General features: G+C 53.0%; 5 protein-coding genes across 7 annotated transcripts; 2 read left to right on the plus strand and 3 right to left on the minus strand.

Moving 5' to 3' along the window:
* Positions 1–385: 385 nt before the first annotated feature.
* On the minus strand, positions 386–4,284 carry mfsd1l (major facilitator superfamily domain containing 1-like). Its single transcript, XM_052069429.1, has 13 exons — positions 4,082–4,284; positions 3,539–3,639; positions 3,367–3,461; positions 3,248–3,303; positions 2,774–2,917; positions 2,542–2,700; positions 2,371–2,486; positions 2,171–2,271; positions 1,987–2,098; positions 1,767–1,904; positions 1,356–1,495; positions 1,172–1,283; positions 386–951 (listed from the first exon to the last, which is right to left on the minus strand). Exons 1-13 carry the CDS (start codon positions 4,101–4,103, stop codon positions 823–825), a joined length of 1,425 nt encoding a protein of 474 aa, XP_051925389.1. The 5' UTR covers positions 4,104–4,284; the 3' UTR covers positions 386–822.
* Positions 4,285–4,558: 274 nt separating this feature from the next.
* On the plus strand, positions 4,559–6,806 carry LOC127603288 (probable crossover junction endonuclease EME2). Of its 2 annotated transcripts, none has more exons than XM_052069457.1 (8): positions 4,559–5,006; positions 5,089–5,210; positions 5,308–5,403; positions 5,545–5,657; positions 5,752–5,815; positions 5,889–6,004; positions 6,131–6,320; positions 6,506–6,806. In XM_052069457.1, the coding sequence occupies exons 1-8, from the start codon at positions 4,655–4,657 to the stop codon at positions 6,659–6,661; spliced, it is 1,209 nt and encodes a 402-aa protein (XP_051925417.1). In that variant the 5' UTR covers positions 4,559–4,654; the 3' UTR covers positions 6,662–6,806. The 2 variants fall into 2 exon arrangements, with proteins under 2 accessions (XP_051925417.1, XP_051925418.1); XM_052069458.1 differs by having other exon boundaries at positions 5,907–6,004.
* Positions 6,807–6,881: 75 nt separating this feature from the next.
* On the minus strand, positions 6,882–11,480 carry LOC127603294 (SPRY domain-containing SOCS box protein 3-like). Of its 2 annotated transcripts, none has more exons than XM_052069467.1 (8): positions 11,339–11,480; positions 10,284–10,551; positions 9,085–9,220; positions 8,456–8,651; positions 8,010–8,197; positions 7,835–7,937; positions 7,639–7,764; positions 6,882–7,431 (listed from the first exon to the last, which is right to left on the minus strand). In XM_052069467.1, exons 3-8 carry the CDS (start codon positions 9,154–9,156, stop codon positions 7,022–7,024), a joined length of 1,095 nt encoding a protein of 364 aa, XP_051925427.1. In that variant the 5' UTR covers positions 9,157–9,220; positions 10,284–10,551; positions 11,339–11,480; the 3' UTR covers positions 6,882–7,021. The 2 variants fall into 2 exon arrangements, with proteins under 2 accessions (XP_051925427.1, XP_051925429.1); XM_052069469.1 differs by having other exon boundaries at positions 9,085–9,242.
* nubp2 (nucleotide binding protein 2 (MinD homolog, E. coli)) lies at positions 10,836–13,203 on the plus strand. Its single transcript, XM_052069496.1, has 7 exons — positions 10,836–10,999; positions 11,417–11,535; positions 12,009–12,207; positions 12,294–12,451; positions 12,531–12,641; positions 12,711–12,780; positions 12,847–13,203. Exons 1-7 carry the CDS (start codon positions 10,984–10,986, stop codon positions 12,975–12,977), a joined length of 804 nt encoding a protein of 267 aa, XP_051925456.1. The 5' UTR covers positions 10,836–10,983; the 3' UTR covers positions 12,978–13,203.
* A 67-nt stretch (positions 13,204–13,270) lies between these two features.
* On the minus strand, positions 13,271–16,391 carry atp6v0cb (ATPase H+ transporting V0 subunit cb). The gene is made up of 3 exons (XM_052069509.1): positions 16,134–16,391; positions 14,828–15,011; positions 13,271–14,647 (listed from the first exon to the last, which is right to left on the minus strand). Exons 1-3 carry the CDS (start codon positions 16,204–16,206, stop codon positions 14,443–14,445), a joined length of 462 nt encoding a protein of 153 aa, XP_051925469.1. The 5' UTR covers positions 16,207–16,391; the 3' UTR covers positions 13,271–14,442.
* Positions 16,392–17,768: the final 1,377 nt, after the last annotated feature.

Here is a 17,768-nt window from a genome sequence, read left to right on the forward strand (position 1 = left end):
GACGCCTTTTCTGCCCCAGCTTGCGATGGACTTCTGATGGATTTCTCTGATGGACTAACAGCCAAGCCGTGAGGTCAGAAGCCCCAGCTTCTGACCGGACTTTTTTTTTTATCATGCATTAATGCAATAAATAGGAATCTAACTTATGGAAACTAAATGTCATAGCTCCACCTACAGGCTGGAATTTGGAAAACGTGCTTGAGCAAAGTTCTCACTCCGTGCACGCACACACACACACACAAACACGCACTTCAATTCACTCATGAAGAGGCGAAATCTAGGATACTTTCAGAAAAATTGCAGCAATAAATAAATAAATAAAACAACATCTGCAGACATTTCAAATGAGCTCCTGCACAGACCATCAAGGACATATCTGCACACACTTTTTTTTTTAATCTGATTTAATTCCCTTATTCAGGAGCATATATAAATGACTGGCCACAGTTGACTTAAATTGCAGCGATAGCAATCAAACCGACGGGAGCTCAACGATAGCGCTTTAGCAAGCAACATAAACCGTCATTGTGTTGTGATCAATACAATGCGCTCGGACGATTTCATTTGTGGATCATCTCTTTTCTTGATCTACCGAGACATTATGATTAAAATCATCAAAAACATTTTGAGCACAAAAAAAAATTTTAATCGACAACACCATTGAAAAATCAAGGATGTCGTAGATTTTTGGGGGGTTCTCGTCAACATCCTTGAAGTTCAATCGAACCCCTCCAACCCCCTAAAATAGTAATAAAAAATCAAATCGCTAAAAAATAGGGAGGAGGTTGAGAGAAAAGTTCAAACTTGAGGACTTTGGAGAAGTCAGGAGTTGATGGAGCGCGATGGCGGCTCATCCCCGTCCTCCGCTTGCTCTTCGGGGGAGAGCGGCTCTCTGTCGGGCTCCCTCTCGGCCCGCGCCGATCTTTTGGTCAACTTGTTCAGAGTCCCGCCCTAAAAAAAAAAAAAAAAAAGAGAAAAAATAAAAATACCGGTGTAGTCCTACAAAGCCGAGGTGGCGGGAGGCCCCAAAGCATCGTCATCCGCAAGCCCCGCTTTGACCCGGTTGAGTCAATTTAGCAGCGGAAGGCCCACGCGATTCCGATCCGACTCGAGTCACGCGAGCGGATAGAAAACGTTTCCGAGAGACGACGCGGAGGAAAAGAGGCGGGACCTGTCTGTGATCGACAACGTTGAGCAGCGACGACGTGACGATGCAGGCGACGGTGTTGGCCAACATGAAGATCATCATCCGCTGCCAGCGCCACAGCGGAATCTTGGCGTCGCTGAGGGGACGGGAAAATGCAAACGGCAACGCTCGCTAGGCACCCAAACGGAGCGCCGGCGGGATTTCCTACCTGGACTCGGTGCCCAAAATCTGCCCGACAACCAGATTGGAGATGCCGATCCCGATCATCTGGACGGAGGTCGCGAGGCCCATGGCGGTGCCCACGGTGGCTTGAGGCACCACCAGAGGAATGGACGGCCACATGCTTGCCTGCAACACAGCGCCGCGGTCGACTCGTACGGCAACAAAAGCCTCTCGAGGGATCCGTCCCTCCCTCGGTCCATCCCTCCCGGCGAATCCCTTTCGGGAAACCTCCGGAGAAGACGCAAAAGGGGCCCGAAAGGCCCGTCGGCTCCGAGCCATCTCGATGTTGACGAACGACATAATGACAGTCATGTTATACGGTACCCCCCCCACCCCCCAGGAGAAGCGGATGAGGACAGGGACGGATGGAGGAAATGAGAAAAGGCGGCTTCCTGACAGCAGCAAAGGAGTAGGTGACCCCCAGCCAGATGGTGGAGACCAGAGGAGCCACGAAGGTGAAGGCCAGCAGTCCAAAGACCGGCAGCGTCAATACGGCGCAGGCCACGGCGAAAATCCCCCGCAGGCCCACGTAATCCTGGAAAACACAGCGGCACAAACAAAGCTCTCCGCCGATCGCTGGCCCCCATCCCCACAACGGGCTCCCGAGCAAAACTTACAATGAGAACACCGGCGCTGGCCGAGAGGACCAGGGAGCCGTCGTAAACGGCGCCGGCCACGTAGGCCGCCTCCCTCTGAGTGTAGTTGTCGTACTTGTCCTGCACAAACTTACTACGCGACAAACGGTGAAAGGCGGGCATTCGGAAAAGCCCCCCCGACTCGAGCGCTTTGCTTTTTCAATACCTGGCGTCGGCGATGAAGGGGAAAATGCCGTTGTAAAAGAACATGATGGTGAGCACCAGCAGCCAGTATCGCAGGGACAGCCGCTTGACGTCCCCGATCCTCTACGCCGCAAAAGACGCGCGACGCACCCGTGACCAAAGAAATCATCCCAAAGCGGGAGGCGGCGGAAGCGGCGACGGCTTTGCTTTGGCCCGTCGTACCACTTTGCGAGACTCCTCCCGGATGGCCCCGTCCAGACCCAGCTGCCTCGTTCCCACCTTGTCCAGGGAGCTGACCGCGACGGCCGACATGGAGCCCAGCGCGCACAGGAAGGCACCTGCAAAACGGGCAAAGTCGGGACAAATCGAGGATATCGTCATCTTTGCACTCACCGCCCCAGAGGGTCCACTGCATGCCAAACTTGGCTTCAAAGCGCTGCGTGAGGAAAAAGTTGAGGATGGAGCCCAGGCGCGAGAAGGCCAAGGTCAGCCCGAAGGCCAGGGCCAGTTCTTTCCCCTTGAACCAGAAGGCGGTGATGCGGTTCTGGACGACTGCGGGAGGAGAGCGCATTTCAAGTCGCGGCCGGCGCCTTCTCCTTTAGTCCACGTGGCGTCGAGCCCTCACTGGTCAGAGATCCGTTGCCCGATCCGAAGAGGAGTCGGCCCGTGAGCATGAGGGGCAGCAGGTAGGGAGTTCCTTTGAAGTGGGAGCCCAGGGCGAACAGCGACGAGCCCAAAACGCACAAGGAGGAGAACAGGAAGACTCCGACTGCCGAGAGACGCGCACACGCACCAAAGTGGCGGAAACGGCAGCAAAAGACGCGACGGCGCAAACGCGCCCTTTGGCCGCGAGTGATGATATCGGAGCAAAATGAGCGCTCGGGGCTCGCGTCTGATATCGGCCCCAGATGTCATCAAGAGGACAATGAAACCAACCCCCAAAGCTACTCGCTGACAAAGATGAAAACAAAAGGACTTTTTCACGCGCTTCCCATCAGCTCTCGGGATTTTTGGGGGGAAGTTTGGATTTCATTCGGTTGCGTTACGATGTCCCCGCTTCGAGTATGTCATCGACACGGTGAGATTGAAATGGTCTTACATCGGTTTCCCAATTTGTCAATCAGGAAGCCAGCCAGGACCACCACGACCGCATTCCTGAGGAGGAGAGAGAGAAAAAGTTGCGCCCGCCCGACGGCCGTCACGCATGAGCGTACTTACGTCCACGCGTAGATGGCGTAAAGAAGATTGTACTCCCGAGGCGTCATCCCCAAGCCCTGCACGCAGTCCGCCGTCGCGTCGGGACACGTCAGGTTCTGAGGGATGACAGAAGAAGGAGCCGAGTTCACGACGCGGCGGAGGCCGACATTCTACTCGGCCAAAGTGCGGATACCCCTTGAAACTGGTTCTGCAAAACGCTGGGCATGTCGAAGCAGAAGTAGGAGCCGAAGGTCAACAGGCAATTGAAGAACAGCACCGCGAAGCGATAGTAACCTGCAAAAGAAGAGTTTCTTCATTCAGACGCATTCAGTTGGCAAAGGCAAGACGGGAGCAGGACGACCGACTACCCCCCCCCACCCCCCGTTCTATGAAAAGCGCTTCTCCTCACGAGGGTCGGAGCCTATTCGAGTCGTCTTTCGGCGGTCGCCCACCAATCTTCGCGACATGGCTCATACGGTATGTGGCACTCGAAACAGAGTTTCGCCGCGGGCTCTCAAGATGCCCTCCCGCTTTCAATGGCGACGTTTCGCGATTTCAGATTCGGGGGTGACTCGACTTCACACCCCAAGTCCCTGGAAAACGGCCATCGTTTCCGTTTTCATCCATTCATCCACAGACGCGCCTTTTCTTCCGTGCCAATTCACGACTTGAGGCGCCGCAGTCAAGCCGAGTTGCTCATTTTGGCGGCCAAGTTCGGCGGAGAACTCAAACGTACCCTTTTCCGCCGGCTGTGCCATGCTGTGACGTTAAAGGACTGCTGACTTGACAGGAGCTACTCCAAAATTGTTGAGCGAGACAGTCGCGAACGCCCGAACTTATCAAACGCCACGACGACTGGGATGCGTCCGATGTACCGTCGAGGCGGAACGTCGCGTTCAACAAATCAGTGGTGACGACGCCACGTGCGCATGCGCCGCCGCAACCCTCACGTGCTGGTCGCCAATTAGCTTTATTGATCATGTTTAGCAACACCTCGTCTAAATTCGTATTTTAAGTTAATGGCGACATTGTTCCAGTAGCTTTTCAAATGTATAAATATAATCGTATTTCGTTTTAAGAAAGCCTCCCTTTTGATTCCAGCTGTGCCTATCGACACAAAATAAACGTCACGTGGTTTGTGTGCGGGACGGCGCAGACCAAAAAGCTTAAAACGCGTTTTGGTTATTTTGGCCCTCAACAAACACCGTAAGCAAAGTTTTTACCCCCCGCCCCCGTACTAACTCTGGGCGCAGACCGTCACAGTAACCGATCGGCGGGATTCGGATCGAGGTTTAAAGAAGTGAGTAAAATGTCGAGGACGTGGGAAATATCCGATTCAGACGCCGAAGTGGAGAAAGAATCAAATGGCACTTTACAAAGTCGCGAAAGGTCTGGCGACTCCGCAGAGAGAAGCGTTTCGGTTCCGCCGCCATCATTCGAACGCGATCGGCCGGGTCCGGCGAAAAGGCGCCGTTCCAAGGAGGAGATGGAGGCGGACCGGGACAAAGCCAGGCAACGGAGGGAAGCTCGGGAGAAGAACCGAGCTGCGAAGGAGCGACAGAAGCAGGAGAAGAAAAAGGAGCAAGAGAAAAGGAAAGAAGCTGCGCAACGTCTCAAGCCAGAGAACTGTCTCCAGTGTTTGACTGTGTGCGTAGATCCGGGTCAGTTGCCCCTTTTCGAACTCAATTCAAGCCAAAGACAAAGTTCAAAATCTCTCACCTCTGCGTCCTTGGCGCTCTGCAGCTCTCCTGCAACAGCCGGGCTGCGACATCCTGCTGGGCACGCTCTCTTCTTTGGAATGGCGCTACAGCATCCGACCGCAGCCGCTTGCCAACGGCATCACGTGGACCAGGGATTTACCTCAGGTGGGCACTCGGTTTCAGAAGAGCTCCTCTTGCTCTCTCGGCGCGTTCTGGTTGACGGAATATCTCGGTCCGCCGCCTTGCTCTACGGTGTCTCCAGCTGACCGACGGCGCCACGGGAACGGTTGCGGAGGACCAACTGGTGCAGGTGCTCAGCGCATCCCAATTCGTCGACGTGGCCGTCGCTGTGAAAAAAGTACGTTCGAAGCCAGAGTTTGCCGAGCCGCGTCGAGACAAAGCGCACGCGTTACACGAGAAAACATTGGAATTGAGAATTTTCAGCCGAGTCGACCGACCTGCCACTTTGACGTTTTCTGAAATGATGTCATTTCCGCAGCTGATTGACAGCGACGGGGAAGAACTCGAGGGCGATTCCGTTCCGGGCCCGTTGGCGGAGGGCTTCCGACCGGACGCGGGCCAGGTGGCCACCATCTTGGTCACAGAGTACAGGTGAAGATGGCCCACAAAGACGACCGCCGTATTTCTCGCCGACAATCAGAGTTTTGACGGCCGCGCCCGACTCTCGTGCGCTTCTGACCGCCAGGGGGCCCGCGTTTGCCCAAGCGGTCCGCTCCAGGTCCGGCGGGGGGGACGTGGACGTCGAGGAGGTCAGTCGCGTCCCATCCGCCGAGGCGACCCGACGCCCCAAACCGGACGTCCTTTGCGCTCTGCTCCCTTCAGGTTCTCGTGTTTCTGCAGCTGCGGAAGAACGTGGCCGTCTTCTTTGTGGAAAGCTGGCGGGACGTCGCCGACCACGTGTGCGCCGTCACCAAGTCCTTGTCCAAGCGACCTTTGAAGTACGCAGCGCCGCCGGCGCCTCCGCCGAAAACTCGAGTCTCCGATAGAGCCGCGAGCCGACTCGGCGCAAACGAGATGGTTTTCCCAAACGTACCGGGCTCTCACGTCCGCCGCGGCGCCCACAGGCAGCTGACGGAGCGAGCGCGGCTGCCCTTCTGCGCCGAGGGCTCGTGGGCCGGCGGGGCGCGCGTGGAGAAGGACGGCTCCGGCCTCCGACGGGTGTGGAGCGAGCAGATCCGCCAGCTCAACAGGGTGGGCGGGGCCACCGCCTCCTGCGTGACCGCCGCGTACCCGTCGCCGCGGCTGCTGCTGCAGGTAGGACGGGGGGCAAAACGTCGATGATGAAGAGCCGGATTTGATTTGGGAAAAGGGACAGATTGGGCAATATTTGAAGCGATCGCCCGGATGTCGCGCAGAAGTTGAAAAGTGCTTTTGGAAATCAAGCGGCATCGCCTTCCGCTTTTGAATTTGCGCCACTCGCTTCCCGCGTTGCCGAGCAGGCTTACGGGGCGGCGCGTTCGGAGGAGGAGCGCAAGAAGCTGCTGGCCCATCTGGAGGTGAAGGGCGACGGGCAGGACCGGCGGGTCGGACCCCAGATTTCCGCCAGAGTTTACCGCTGCCTCACCGCTCGCAACCCAGAACTGGTCCTGGACTAACTCCAACAACCGCGGCTGCGTCTCTCATGTGACCGTTGAAGTCAACGAGCCAAACGTCTGCCTCGGGGATTCGCGTCCAAATGACGTCATGCAAGGAAATCCATTTGGGGAAAACAATGATTGCATTAAAAACAAATCTGCAGCAGAGCTTTGGTCTTTTTTATTATTATGAATTTTGGAAGGAGTGTCCTTACAAGTAAGAAAATGACAAAACGTTCTTTACAAAGTAAAGAAGTGATTTTTCTCCCGGCATCCGCGCCTCCTATTTGAGTCCCGCTCATGAGTGCCTGTTTCCTCACCACTTCTTAAACAGTAACAATTGAGAATTTGCCACCGACTTACCGATGGGAGTCGCACGCGTCATGTCCAGCGGCATCTTTTACTCCGATAGTCTTCTGGCTCTGAACTTTCGTCGTCGTCGCCGCCACCGAGGGATGTCGGGGGGCGAGGCGGCTCCGAGAGCGGCGCGGGCCAGTCACGGGCACAGAGGACGGCGGGGCCGGACGGGCGGCCGGCGTCCCCCTCGGCTCGCGCGACGGAGAACACCCAGCCGAGTTGGCGGCGCAGGAGGGCGAGCAGGCCCGCGGGCAGCTCCAGCGCGCTCAGTACGTCCGGGCAGGAGGGGAGCATTCGCCGGAAGCGGGCGCAGCACAGGTACTGCAGGGAGGTGGGCGCGTAGCAGGCGCGGATCACCTTCATGCTGCTCTTGGCCGCCGTGGAGCACAACATGGGGTACAGCTTCTTGTTCTGCAGCCGAGTGGCAGCGACACCTGTGGGCCCAGGGCGGGGTTGTCGTTCAGTGGTCGCTGTCGCAATTATTTGCCTTCACGCGCGGCTTTCTGTTCATGACGAAAACCCAACAGTGAAAAAAGGCACCACCACCCCCCCCACCCCCGCCCAAAAAAACAACAACAACAACATGAATGTCCCTGGCAAGGTATGCGCAAAGTCAAACCTTCACAAGTGGAGGGACACACCTACGCAGCGTCGATTCTTGTAGATGGTCAAGGTACCGTGCCAGGTGTCCAAGTGCAGTCCGATGATGGAGCCTTGACCAAAGCGGGGGGAGAAGCTCACTTTCTCACCTTTATGCTGGAGGAGACCTTTCAGAGACCAAGATAAAAGGCTCGTCATTTATCCCCCACCCCTCACCGTAAAGTCTCGAGCCCAAACCTGTGTAGGAGAGCCCCCAGCTGTCTTCGTCGTGACCCAACAGGCTGCCAAAGTTGTACTTGAATTTCTCCAGGTTCACCTTGGCTGTCCCGATGCCGACCATCTAAAACCAAACGACGGGAGAGAGACTTGATGAACGGCGCTTTGCCTCGCGGCGTATTCGCATGGGCCGTACCATGTCGGTTCCGTAGACGGGCGAGGTCATCTTGATTTCCCAGAAGTGCTGTCCCTCGGCGAGCTCTCTGGCGCCGCGGACGGCGGCCGTGCCGCAGCTGTAGTCCGAGTAGAAGCTCACCTTGCGGTCGTCGCAGCTGAGGAAGGCGCCGGAGGACTTGGCGGGCTCGTCCCAAACCCAGTCCAAGTCTGAAAGAGCAAAAGCTTGATTCAGGCGGGAGGTTTATTTTTTTTTTTCCCGGAGCTCTCCCAAGATTATGGAGCGAGCGGTAGATGAGGGCGGAACCCCCCTCGGCGTACCGCGGTGCACCCGAGGAGTCAGTGGCGGCCAAAGATTTCTTGGAGTCGAGATCGGGCCACTTGATATTCTCTCATATTTGATCTCAACGCGGCGCCGCAGGCCGGCCGCGATATGAGCCGGAAGGCCGGCGTTATTGTCGGGCTCACCGTCGTCGTCTTCTCCGCAGAGGCAGTCGGCAGCCGTTCCGAAGCCCGCGCTCGGCTCGTCCGCCCGGGCGCACTGGCAGAAAGACTCGCCGAGCACCGGCGCGGGGCTGGAGGACGCCGCCGCTTCCGTCGGCTCGGAGCCCGTCCGGGAGGTCGCCGGCCGATCCGTCTCGGGCTCGGGCTCGGCGCCGCTGAGCTGTGCGATGCAAAGGACAGGACTGCGTGATCTCGTGGGCTCGACAAAGTGGCGAGTCGCGGTCGAAAAGCGATTCCATCAAATCACGGCAAAGGCTCAAAATGGGAATACGTGCGCCACCGTATTCCCCGTCAGAGGGCGGTTTGAGAGCATTTCATTTGCTTCCAGGAATTCACCCATCAGAATCATAATAAGAATGCCATTCCCACCCCATTTGGACTTTTTTAATCAACGGTGACGAGTAGCCAGTATACCGTCATCCTATAGAAATGCGCGAGTTTCAAGACAGCTCTTTGGCCTACGTCTACTTGTTTGAAGACATTTTGGAAGCCGGCCATCTGCAAGCTGCCAACTATAACATTCGACGATAGGAAATAGATCACTCAGAATAATCCTACAAATATCTGGCAATATGGAAGGGGGAACGGCGTACCTGCGTTGTCGTTCGGCTTTCCCATTCTTCTCCTTCAGACATCGCCGCGACGGAATCTACCCCGCGGCGCATCTCGCTCCAGGCCAAACGTCAAGGCCGGCCGCCCTTTCCCCTTCTCGGCATGGACGAGTGCAACCTGAAGAGCCGGCCGGCACCCCCTGAGCAGCGTTCCAAGAAGTGTGCTACGTCAAAGCTCGGAATTACATCGCAGGGTAAAATCGGCATTGTGCAAGCGTTTATTGGCCAAACGAAAAAAATGAATGCGGCTCAAAAACCCCAAACAAGCAAACTGCTTTGAAATCTGCATCAAAAATACATTTAGGCATCCCTGATTCAAGTTGGCCGCTGACCAGTGTTATCGGGGAAAATGTTTGTCATGCAGCCTCAGCCAATTATCCGATGGAATGGCAGAAAAGCGAATCGATCCCAACGAGACATATTCAAAAGGGGTGTGGGAACTCGGCTCAGGCAAACGAGCAAATCTGACAAGGTTCTTGATGGTGTCGCTGCTCCTGTGGGTCAGGCAGCCCACCACCCGTGCGTTGGATGCTCGCGATTTGCCGACCTCATCCACGAAGGAAGACAAACACCGGCTTGAGTGTGACTTTGGGATTCGGCTGTCCGAGTTGCCGTTCTCGCGATTCAATGCAGCAAAAGGAGGGAAACGTCTTTTGGAATCGCGGCTGCTTCAAATCAGACGAATTTGTAGATGGGCTCCGAACTCAATCAAGCAGGGCTTACTTCGGATGCACCCGATTCCAGCGTCCTTGCAGTTAGCGACCGCAAGGAGAACAGCTTGCCTTCTCGCGTGCCTATTTTCGACCGCAACCATATGCTGCGATTGGCACGCGCGCAATGTTTAAATCCGGCCTCCTGCTCTGACACGGTGCCGAGACGTCTCCTGAGCTTCACTCGTGCACAAATTAGGTCACCTAACGTATGTCGGGCTTTTGAAGTTCGCCTCGCAGCTTCAGGGAGATACGTGTCAAGTCTGCGCCTCGCGACCAAATAAGATCTGACAGCTACTGATGTCATATCTATCTCTAATAGCCGAGGTGACTTCTCTCATAAGCATGGACATAGAGGGGAAACAACGGTCTCACTTGACTGGAAATAAGGAGTCAAGCGGCATCGTCGAATGCAATGGCAATCACAGAGTTGCCATTCTACGCGACATCAAGAGAGGTTGGCGGTCTTACCTTAGGTGAAGCTTTTGGTGTCCTGCCTCGCAGCGGCGAGTGTCTCATTTGACGGTCGGCGTGGCGCGATATCCGAACGGGATGGTGACAGGTGCACTCTCTGCGGTGGCAATCTCGTTCTTCTTCGTCCTCTTCTTCTTCTTCGCCTCCTCCTCCTTCTTCTTCTTCTTCGTCTTCTTCTTCGCCTCCTCCTCCTTCTTCGCCTCCTCCTCCTCCTTCTTCTTCTTCTCTGGGAAGCCAGACGTAAACATGACTCGGCCACGCCTTCCTGTCGTTGGAGCCATAAAACGGAAGGGACTTGTTGGACTCCTTGTTGTCATCTCAACAAGTGGGGAATTAACAAAGACATATTCAACTGTCACCTTACGATACATCGATGACGAGTGTTTTTAAACGCAATTGAAATGGAATTAAGAGATCTTGCTAATGAAGGACAAACACGAATGATAATAAATGTTAAGAATTGGACTCACTCTCAGCGTTCAAATGCCTGAAAGTTGGTGGAGGACTCAAAAGATATCTTGCCCCCCGAACCCGCTTTATGTCATCCGAGCACCTATAAAGCGCGTGAACGCAACACGCTCTGCCATTGGCCACTGTCCACTGTCAGGTGGCCTCTGACTGGCTGAGGAATCACATTGGCCATTTACGGAAGTGCGCCCGGGACCCAAAGTGTTGCGTACTTTGCCTCATCGCAGTTATGGACGCGAATAATGGTGAGTTTTCGGTTAGTTTACACACCCACTCGCGTGTATAGCTGGAGCATTATAACCAATAACCGACATGAATACCACGTTTTAATTACTGTACTAACCTACTCTCCGCGTGGAACCGCGAGTGACAGAATTCACGCTTTGGTCGTCCTCAAATATCTTGTCACTTCATCGTTACTCTATAATAGCAAGGACACTTTACAATAACAAAAAACACAAAACTCTAGAGGCGATTCGCTGAGCGTGGAAAACTAGCGAGTTCTCTTTTGACTTCCAAAGAGAAAGTACAGATACCTTTTCAAAATTGAGGGACCACAGCTGAAGAAGAGGCCAGATACATACCGGAGAACCGCCAGGCAACGTTTGCTGTTCATCAGTTCCCACCACTGAATCCAACTCGCTGTCTTCGTGTCTTCCTAGAGAGCAGCAGCCTGGCAGGAGTGCGCCATGTCATCTTGGTTCTGTCTGGAAAAGGAGGTGTGGGGAAGAGCACCATCACCACTGAGCTTGCTCTGGCACTGAGGCATGCTGGGAAAAAGGCTGGTTGTATTTAAAAACTAAGTGGGCAAATACATTTCGATTCATTCCCTTGTATTGTACTGCTCTATACATCTTTACATAGGGTAGGCGAAAAGGAGGTCGGCACTTTTGGGTTATTGGAATCGCGGTAGGGAGGGAGGAGAAAGACGGAAAGGGGGAGGAAAGAAATAATGGACGGAAGGAGGACGAATGAAAATGGTCGATGGCAAGGAGGGGAAGGAAGGCGCGAAAGGTTGCGGTCAAACGAAGGGATGGAGGAAGGAATGAATGACGGAAGGAGAAGTTGAAAGAAAGGAGCAAGACGCTAAGAAAACAAGGCTAAATTGAAAGAAGGAAGGGAAGAGCGGCTGGGGTGGTACGCAAAGAAGGAAGGAATATTGAAAGAAGTGTCCCCTTGTCATGAAGCGTCAAATAGCCTGCCGAGATACATTTGGGATTGTCAACCTTTTTCAAGTTTGCGGCATTCCAGCAGGTTGGCATCCTGGACGTGGACTTGTGCGGCCCGAGCATCCCGCGCATGCTGAACGCGACTCGGCGAGACGTGCACCAGTGCGACTCGGGCTGGGTGCCCGTCTACGCGGACGCAGAGAAAAGCCTCGCGCTCATGTCCGTCGGCTTCCTACTCGATGACCCGGACGAAGCCGTGGTGTGGAGGGGGCCCAAGAAAACAGGTGGCATTTCAACTCCAAATGTTGAGTCGCCTCCACCAAAACACTCTTGCTCTTGATTTGGTCGTCGTCCTCCTTTGCCTCGTTAGCGATGATTGGCCAGTTTGTGTCGGACGTTGCGTGGGGAGAGCTGGACGTCCTGTTGGTGGACACGCCGCCAGGGACATCCGACGAGCATTTGGCCATCTTGGAGAACCTCAAGAAGCACAAAGTAGCCGACGGGGCGGTTTTGGTCACCACCCCCCAGGTGAAGAAAAAGGACGAGGTGAACGAGTGCCTGGAAACTGTGAGACGTCGTCTTCCAACTTCCACATCTTGTCTTCCAGGCGGTGTCAACGGGGGATGTCAGGAGAGAAGCAACATTCTGCAAGAAAACTGGATTGCGCATCCTGGGCATCGTGGAAAACATGAGCGGCTTTGTCTGCCCGCACTGCTCAGTGGGTGTCATTTTGTCACAGCCCCTCCCTGCCGTCCCCGCGCACATACATATATTTTTTTTTTCTTAGGAATGCAGCAATATATTTTCTAAAGGTGGCGGCGAGGAGTTGGCCAAACTTACGGGATCCCCTTTCCTCGGTGAGTTTGTCAGATTGGATTGGGGAGGGAAATGGCAAAAGAAGAAACGGATGGTCTCCCTTGCAGGTTGTGTGCCCTTGGATCCTCAGCTGAGTGCCAGCGTGGAGCAAGGCAAAGACTTCCTCAAGTCATTCCCAGACAGCGCCACCTTCAGTGCCATTAGCGGCATTACCAAGACACTCCTCAACAGCCTCTAAAACAGAGTTAAAAACATGCAAAGGCTCCAGCCTGACCAAAGAAGTGTTGTGCGGATAACTTCACATCACTTTGTGTGAAAATTTAAACTTAACGCAAAATGCATTGCTTCGGAACTCGTCTCTGACTGCAGTCATATTTTGCAATAGATTTTTTTTTTGAAGTTCTGCGTTTGTTTTCCTGTGACTGACCCTTCAGTTTGAATTTGAAAACATGTTTTGCAAAACACCACGAATTCTGTCATCTTGTTATCGGTGGGGCGCAAATATTGGCCGCTTTGGGGAAGCCACTCAAATCTATTTTGAAATGGTTTTAATTTGCTTGTGGGAACATTCATGTCAACACATCAGGATATTACAGGATGGTCAAGTTGACATCGAGGCGTCAGAAGTAGATTCAGGAAACATAGTCCAGGCCAAAGGTTTGAAAAGTGAGAATCAAAAGAAACGGCATCTGAAATCAAGGTTGACGGCCAATTTTGACATTGAGGCGGCAGTCCCTTTGTACGCACTATTTCCCATTCGTCATTGCAAAAGTGGGCCAGCGTTTCGAAGCTAACGACACCCCATGGAAGACTTCAGCTGCGCTTGACTTGCAGAGGAGATGCACAAAGTCGCTACAGCTTTGCAAAACACCCCTGAAGGCAAGATTCAAAATTGGATAGGAGACAAAGTCAATTGAATGTGCTACCTTTTTTTTAAAACTTTCTTCTCCCAGCAAGTATCCAGAAGGCAGCGCAGCCATATATTCACGAGCCACTCAACTTAAAGAGCACTTGCCTGCAAAATGCCGGTTCCCCACTCTAGTTCTCATCGGCTCAATCGTGATCAACAGGTCAGTGGATGTTGAGGCTGGAATACGTCTCCTGAAACACTCGGTTTTCGTAATCCAACAGTGACACAAGGCTTCACGTAAAAATAAAAACATGCAGGATTCAAAGAGCTGGAATGTGTGGAAACGATGGGGTCAAGCTACAGATGAGTCGGGGCGACGAAGAGTGGATGGGGAACGTTTTGGACACCCAACAACAGTGAGAGCGATACCCCAGGAAGTTAAGACTTTAGGCATTCCAATGCTTTAATGGACATTTTTTATAAATAACATCACTGGAGGAGATTGGGGGTGACTTTTACAAATAGATCAAGATGAATGCAATCCTGCGGGAGGGCCCAATTAAGAAGAGGGAGTGTGGGGATGGAGGCGTATGGGGAAATCATCAGACAATTGTTTTGACACACACACACACGACAAATGACTACATTGCACATTCACAAGTTGCCTATCAATTTTGTACACATGGTTGAGATGAGCCCATATCATGGAGCCATTTCAATTTTTTTGGCGGGGGGCAGGGCGGTATAACGCCCCCCCCCCCCCCAAACACACTCAGGCGCGCAAAACACAAGTTGACACTCCTTCTCCAGGAGCGACACGTAGACCGGAATCTGTAGTGGAGAAGTGCGGCGTTTATTTGGTGGAGAGAATGAGGGCGACGATGAGCCCGTAGAGCCCCAAGACCTCGGCGAAAATCAAGATGAGAATCATGCCCACGAAAAGTCGCGGCTGCTGAGCCGTGCCCCTCACGCCGGCGTCGCCCACTATCCCGATGGCGAAGCCGGCCGCCAGCCCGCTCAGGCCCACGCTTAGGCCGGCCCCCAGGTGGAGGAAGCTCCTTGAACACGAAGACACAAAGTCTTGGGTCAACACGTGGCCAAATAGCGGCATACAAATTGCCTGACATCAGTCATGAGTCGACGGTACCGTTTAACTTTCAAGTCCTCACATACTGGAGGACTGAGGGGGGGTGGCGGGGCTCTCCCAATACCAGCGAGCGCGGCGGAGGCAAACTCACTTGTAAAGGCTGACGTTTTCCGTGATGCTGTTGGCGATCAGCACGGCCACCACCAGGCCGTAGATGGCGATGATGCCCGCCATGACCACGGGGATGATGGACTTCATGATGAGCTCCGGCCTCATCACCGACATGGCGGCGATGCCCGTGCCGCTCTTGGCCGTGCCGTAGGCCGCTCCCAAGGCTGCGATGGCAGAGAACCAGAGCAAGGCGGTCAAGACTGGCGCGGGCAACACGTCATTCGCAGGCACGGATAAATAAAGACTTCTTCAATAAAGCGTGGAAAAGTCACGTCGCTTTCAGTTCCTCCCAAAGGCCCCACACGCTGACGTGGGGGTGGGGGGAAATTCCGCTGCCGTTCAAATAGCAGACGAGGAAATGAGCATCTTGTCTAAAACAAAATATTATGAGCTGCTGCAAAGGTAGCCACTCTCGCGGCGCCATTTTGAATGAAAACGAAAAGGATTACGTTCATGTATTTTCAATGATCGCATCACATTTTGTAGCATCGAGGTGCCCCATGTCTTTAAAATGACATTTCACAAGCGGAGTTTCAAGTCACAAGGCTCATCATGTGAGTGTCATGTGACTCCGTGTCATTCTTTGGAGCAATAAGGAAGTTGCCCTTCTCGTCCCAATTCTCAAAGCTTGGCAAAAAGAACTGGCGGCAGTTACGGGACAAGACGAGTTACATGACATACTGGGTGGCTTGAAATTGTTCTTTTGTATACGGAGGAAGTCCTCACGTGACATGTCTACCGCAACACAAATGGCATCGGTGACACGCACCTTCTGTTTATTTAAATCATTACTCTGACGTCACACGTGGAATTTGTCGTCGGTCTGTGTAACACTCGTGAGGCCGTTTCATGAGGGAATCTTTCGATGGCTGTCGCGCATTGCGAATACGAGTGTTCGCGCGAGAGAATATCGCTGCCAAGAGAATTTCATTTTCAAGTCAACGTCAGTCAATCTCAACGTGCGTGGACGTCATAGGCTAGCTTTAGCAATATTAGCTTGAACGCCTGTCCTGTTCGAACATGCAATTGTGAGAAAGTACTCAGACGCGACACGACTATAAATACCAAATTGCTATGAGTATTTGAGCAAGCAATAACGACATTTACGAGCTAGCTTTAATACCAACTTCGGGGTTGTCGTTTGCTGGAAGCAGTTGGTTTCAAATGACAATAAAAGCACACGCGTCGCCATTGCGATGACAACTTGATGTTGATCAAGAATGATAAGAGAGCGAGCGAGAGTGAAAGAGAGAAAAAGAAAAAAGAAAGGCCGTCGTGATAGTTACCGCTAAACACCATCGCCGCAGAGGCACCCATCACCGCGAAGAACGAGGAGTATTCGGGACTTTGGGCCGACATTGTTCCACGCAAAAATGTTCGAAAGGGACAAAAAACTACAAGCAAAACACGAGGGAGGTGACGACGCCGAGTGAAAAGGGGAAACTTAGAGGCGAAGTCCAACGAGCTTGGGCTTGAGGAGCCGGATGACAAACGACCGGAAATTGCGTCTACCTAAGCTAGCAGTCGCTTGTGGAGCGACTGGGTCACGACTCGCGCGATACATATCCGTCGCAGAGGCACAAAATGGCGAGGCGGAAAATATCACCTGACCAGACTCCAACGCGCCCAAAATGGCTATCTGTGTTCAGCAAAGATCAATAAATCACATGCCCTTGCGTTGAAATGCCTAAAAAAGTGTCTCAAGTACGAACTCTATGGAATAAAATGCTGACTTTCGTGGCTCGTTTCTTGACGATCACCCCTATGCACGAGTCAATTTGGTACAATCCATTGCGGGCTTCCTTTCGACGTGATTTGACCGTTCGGAGGCGGCAACAAGGAGGATTCAAGAATGGAACGGGCATCTTTATACTCCACCGACAGGATATTAATGCAATTCCATTCGTAGTTAGTCTGATAAGAACAATATACGAATTAAAAACAAACAGTAAATGTACGTTACTGAATACGCTTTAAACAAGATCATTGCGCGATTAAATTGATAGTTTTACTCACAATATAAAATCATTCAGAGCTTGGTGTGTTGTGCAGCATCGAACGGTATCTTTATTTTTATAATTGCAACGAAACAGTTTGCAGTGAAACGTATAAAAAAAATCGAAAGGCATAATTAACTTCACTTTTAGTGTCTTATAAAAATATCGAATAATGCAGACGTGATACGGATGACTTGATTGACGATACTTCCAGAAACAAGCCGTCATTCGGACATTTTCTTGAAAACTTTGACTTGCAAAAACTTACTTAGCTCAACCTATTTCACAATAAGTCGGTGTTATAACAACGGATAATTGAACACAAAAAAGTGCCAAACCGCGTCACTCCAGTGCACGTGTTGACATTTTGCACCGTGACTCGAGAGTGCAGCCGCGGGTGCTTTGCAGCGAGCTGCAACGTGGGGCGCGGGAGTGAAAGAATGTGAGGCAGCGTGCGCAAGTTTGTGTTGTGGTGGTGGTGGGTTAGACTGAGAAATCCCCTCTGCTCCGGACTGCCGGAGGGGATGGGGAGCTAATACAACAGTAGGTGCGTCAGAACTCACCTCATGTGCAGCCCAGTCGGCACCAGAGACGCGCCCCGCCCCCACCGCTCCCTTGGTGTCACGGTAAAGCTCTGTCATACGGGATGGCATCTCAGCAGGACCGCAAGCCTTCTCTTGAAAGTCTCTCCAATGTTTCCTGTAAGAGTACATTTTTTGCTCACGTTAGGTCATACAAAGCAGGTCTGGGCAGCCAAGAGGACATTTGTAGCCTCAACTGTCCTTCTCGGTCAAGGGGAAATGTGACAAATTCTCACAAGGGCTGAGGTCACAGAGGTACTCGAGAGGCATCGTCGAGACAGGAAGAAACAATGATCTTTTCAGATTGTGGAGAGAAGGTCCGTCGTATCGCAGAAGGGTGATC

This window comes from Hippocampus zosterae, chromosome 7 (genome assembly GCF_025434085.1).
Source record: "Hippocampus zosterae strain Florida chromosome 7, ASM2543408v3, whole genome shotgun sequence".
NCBI lineage: Eukaryota > Metazoa > Chordata > Actinopteri > Syngnathiformes > Syngnathidae > Hippocampus > Hippocampus zosterae.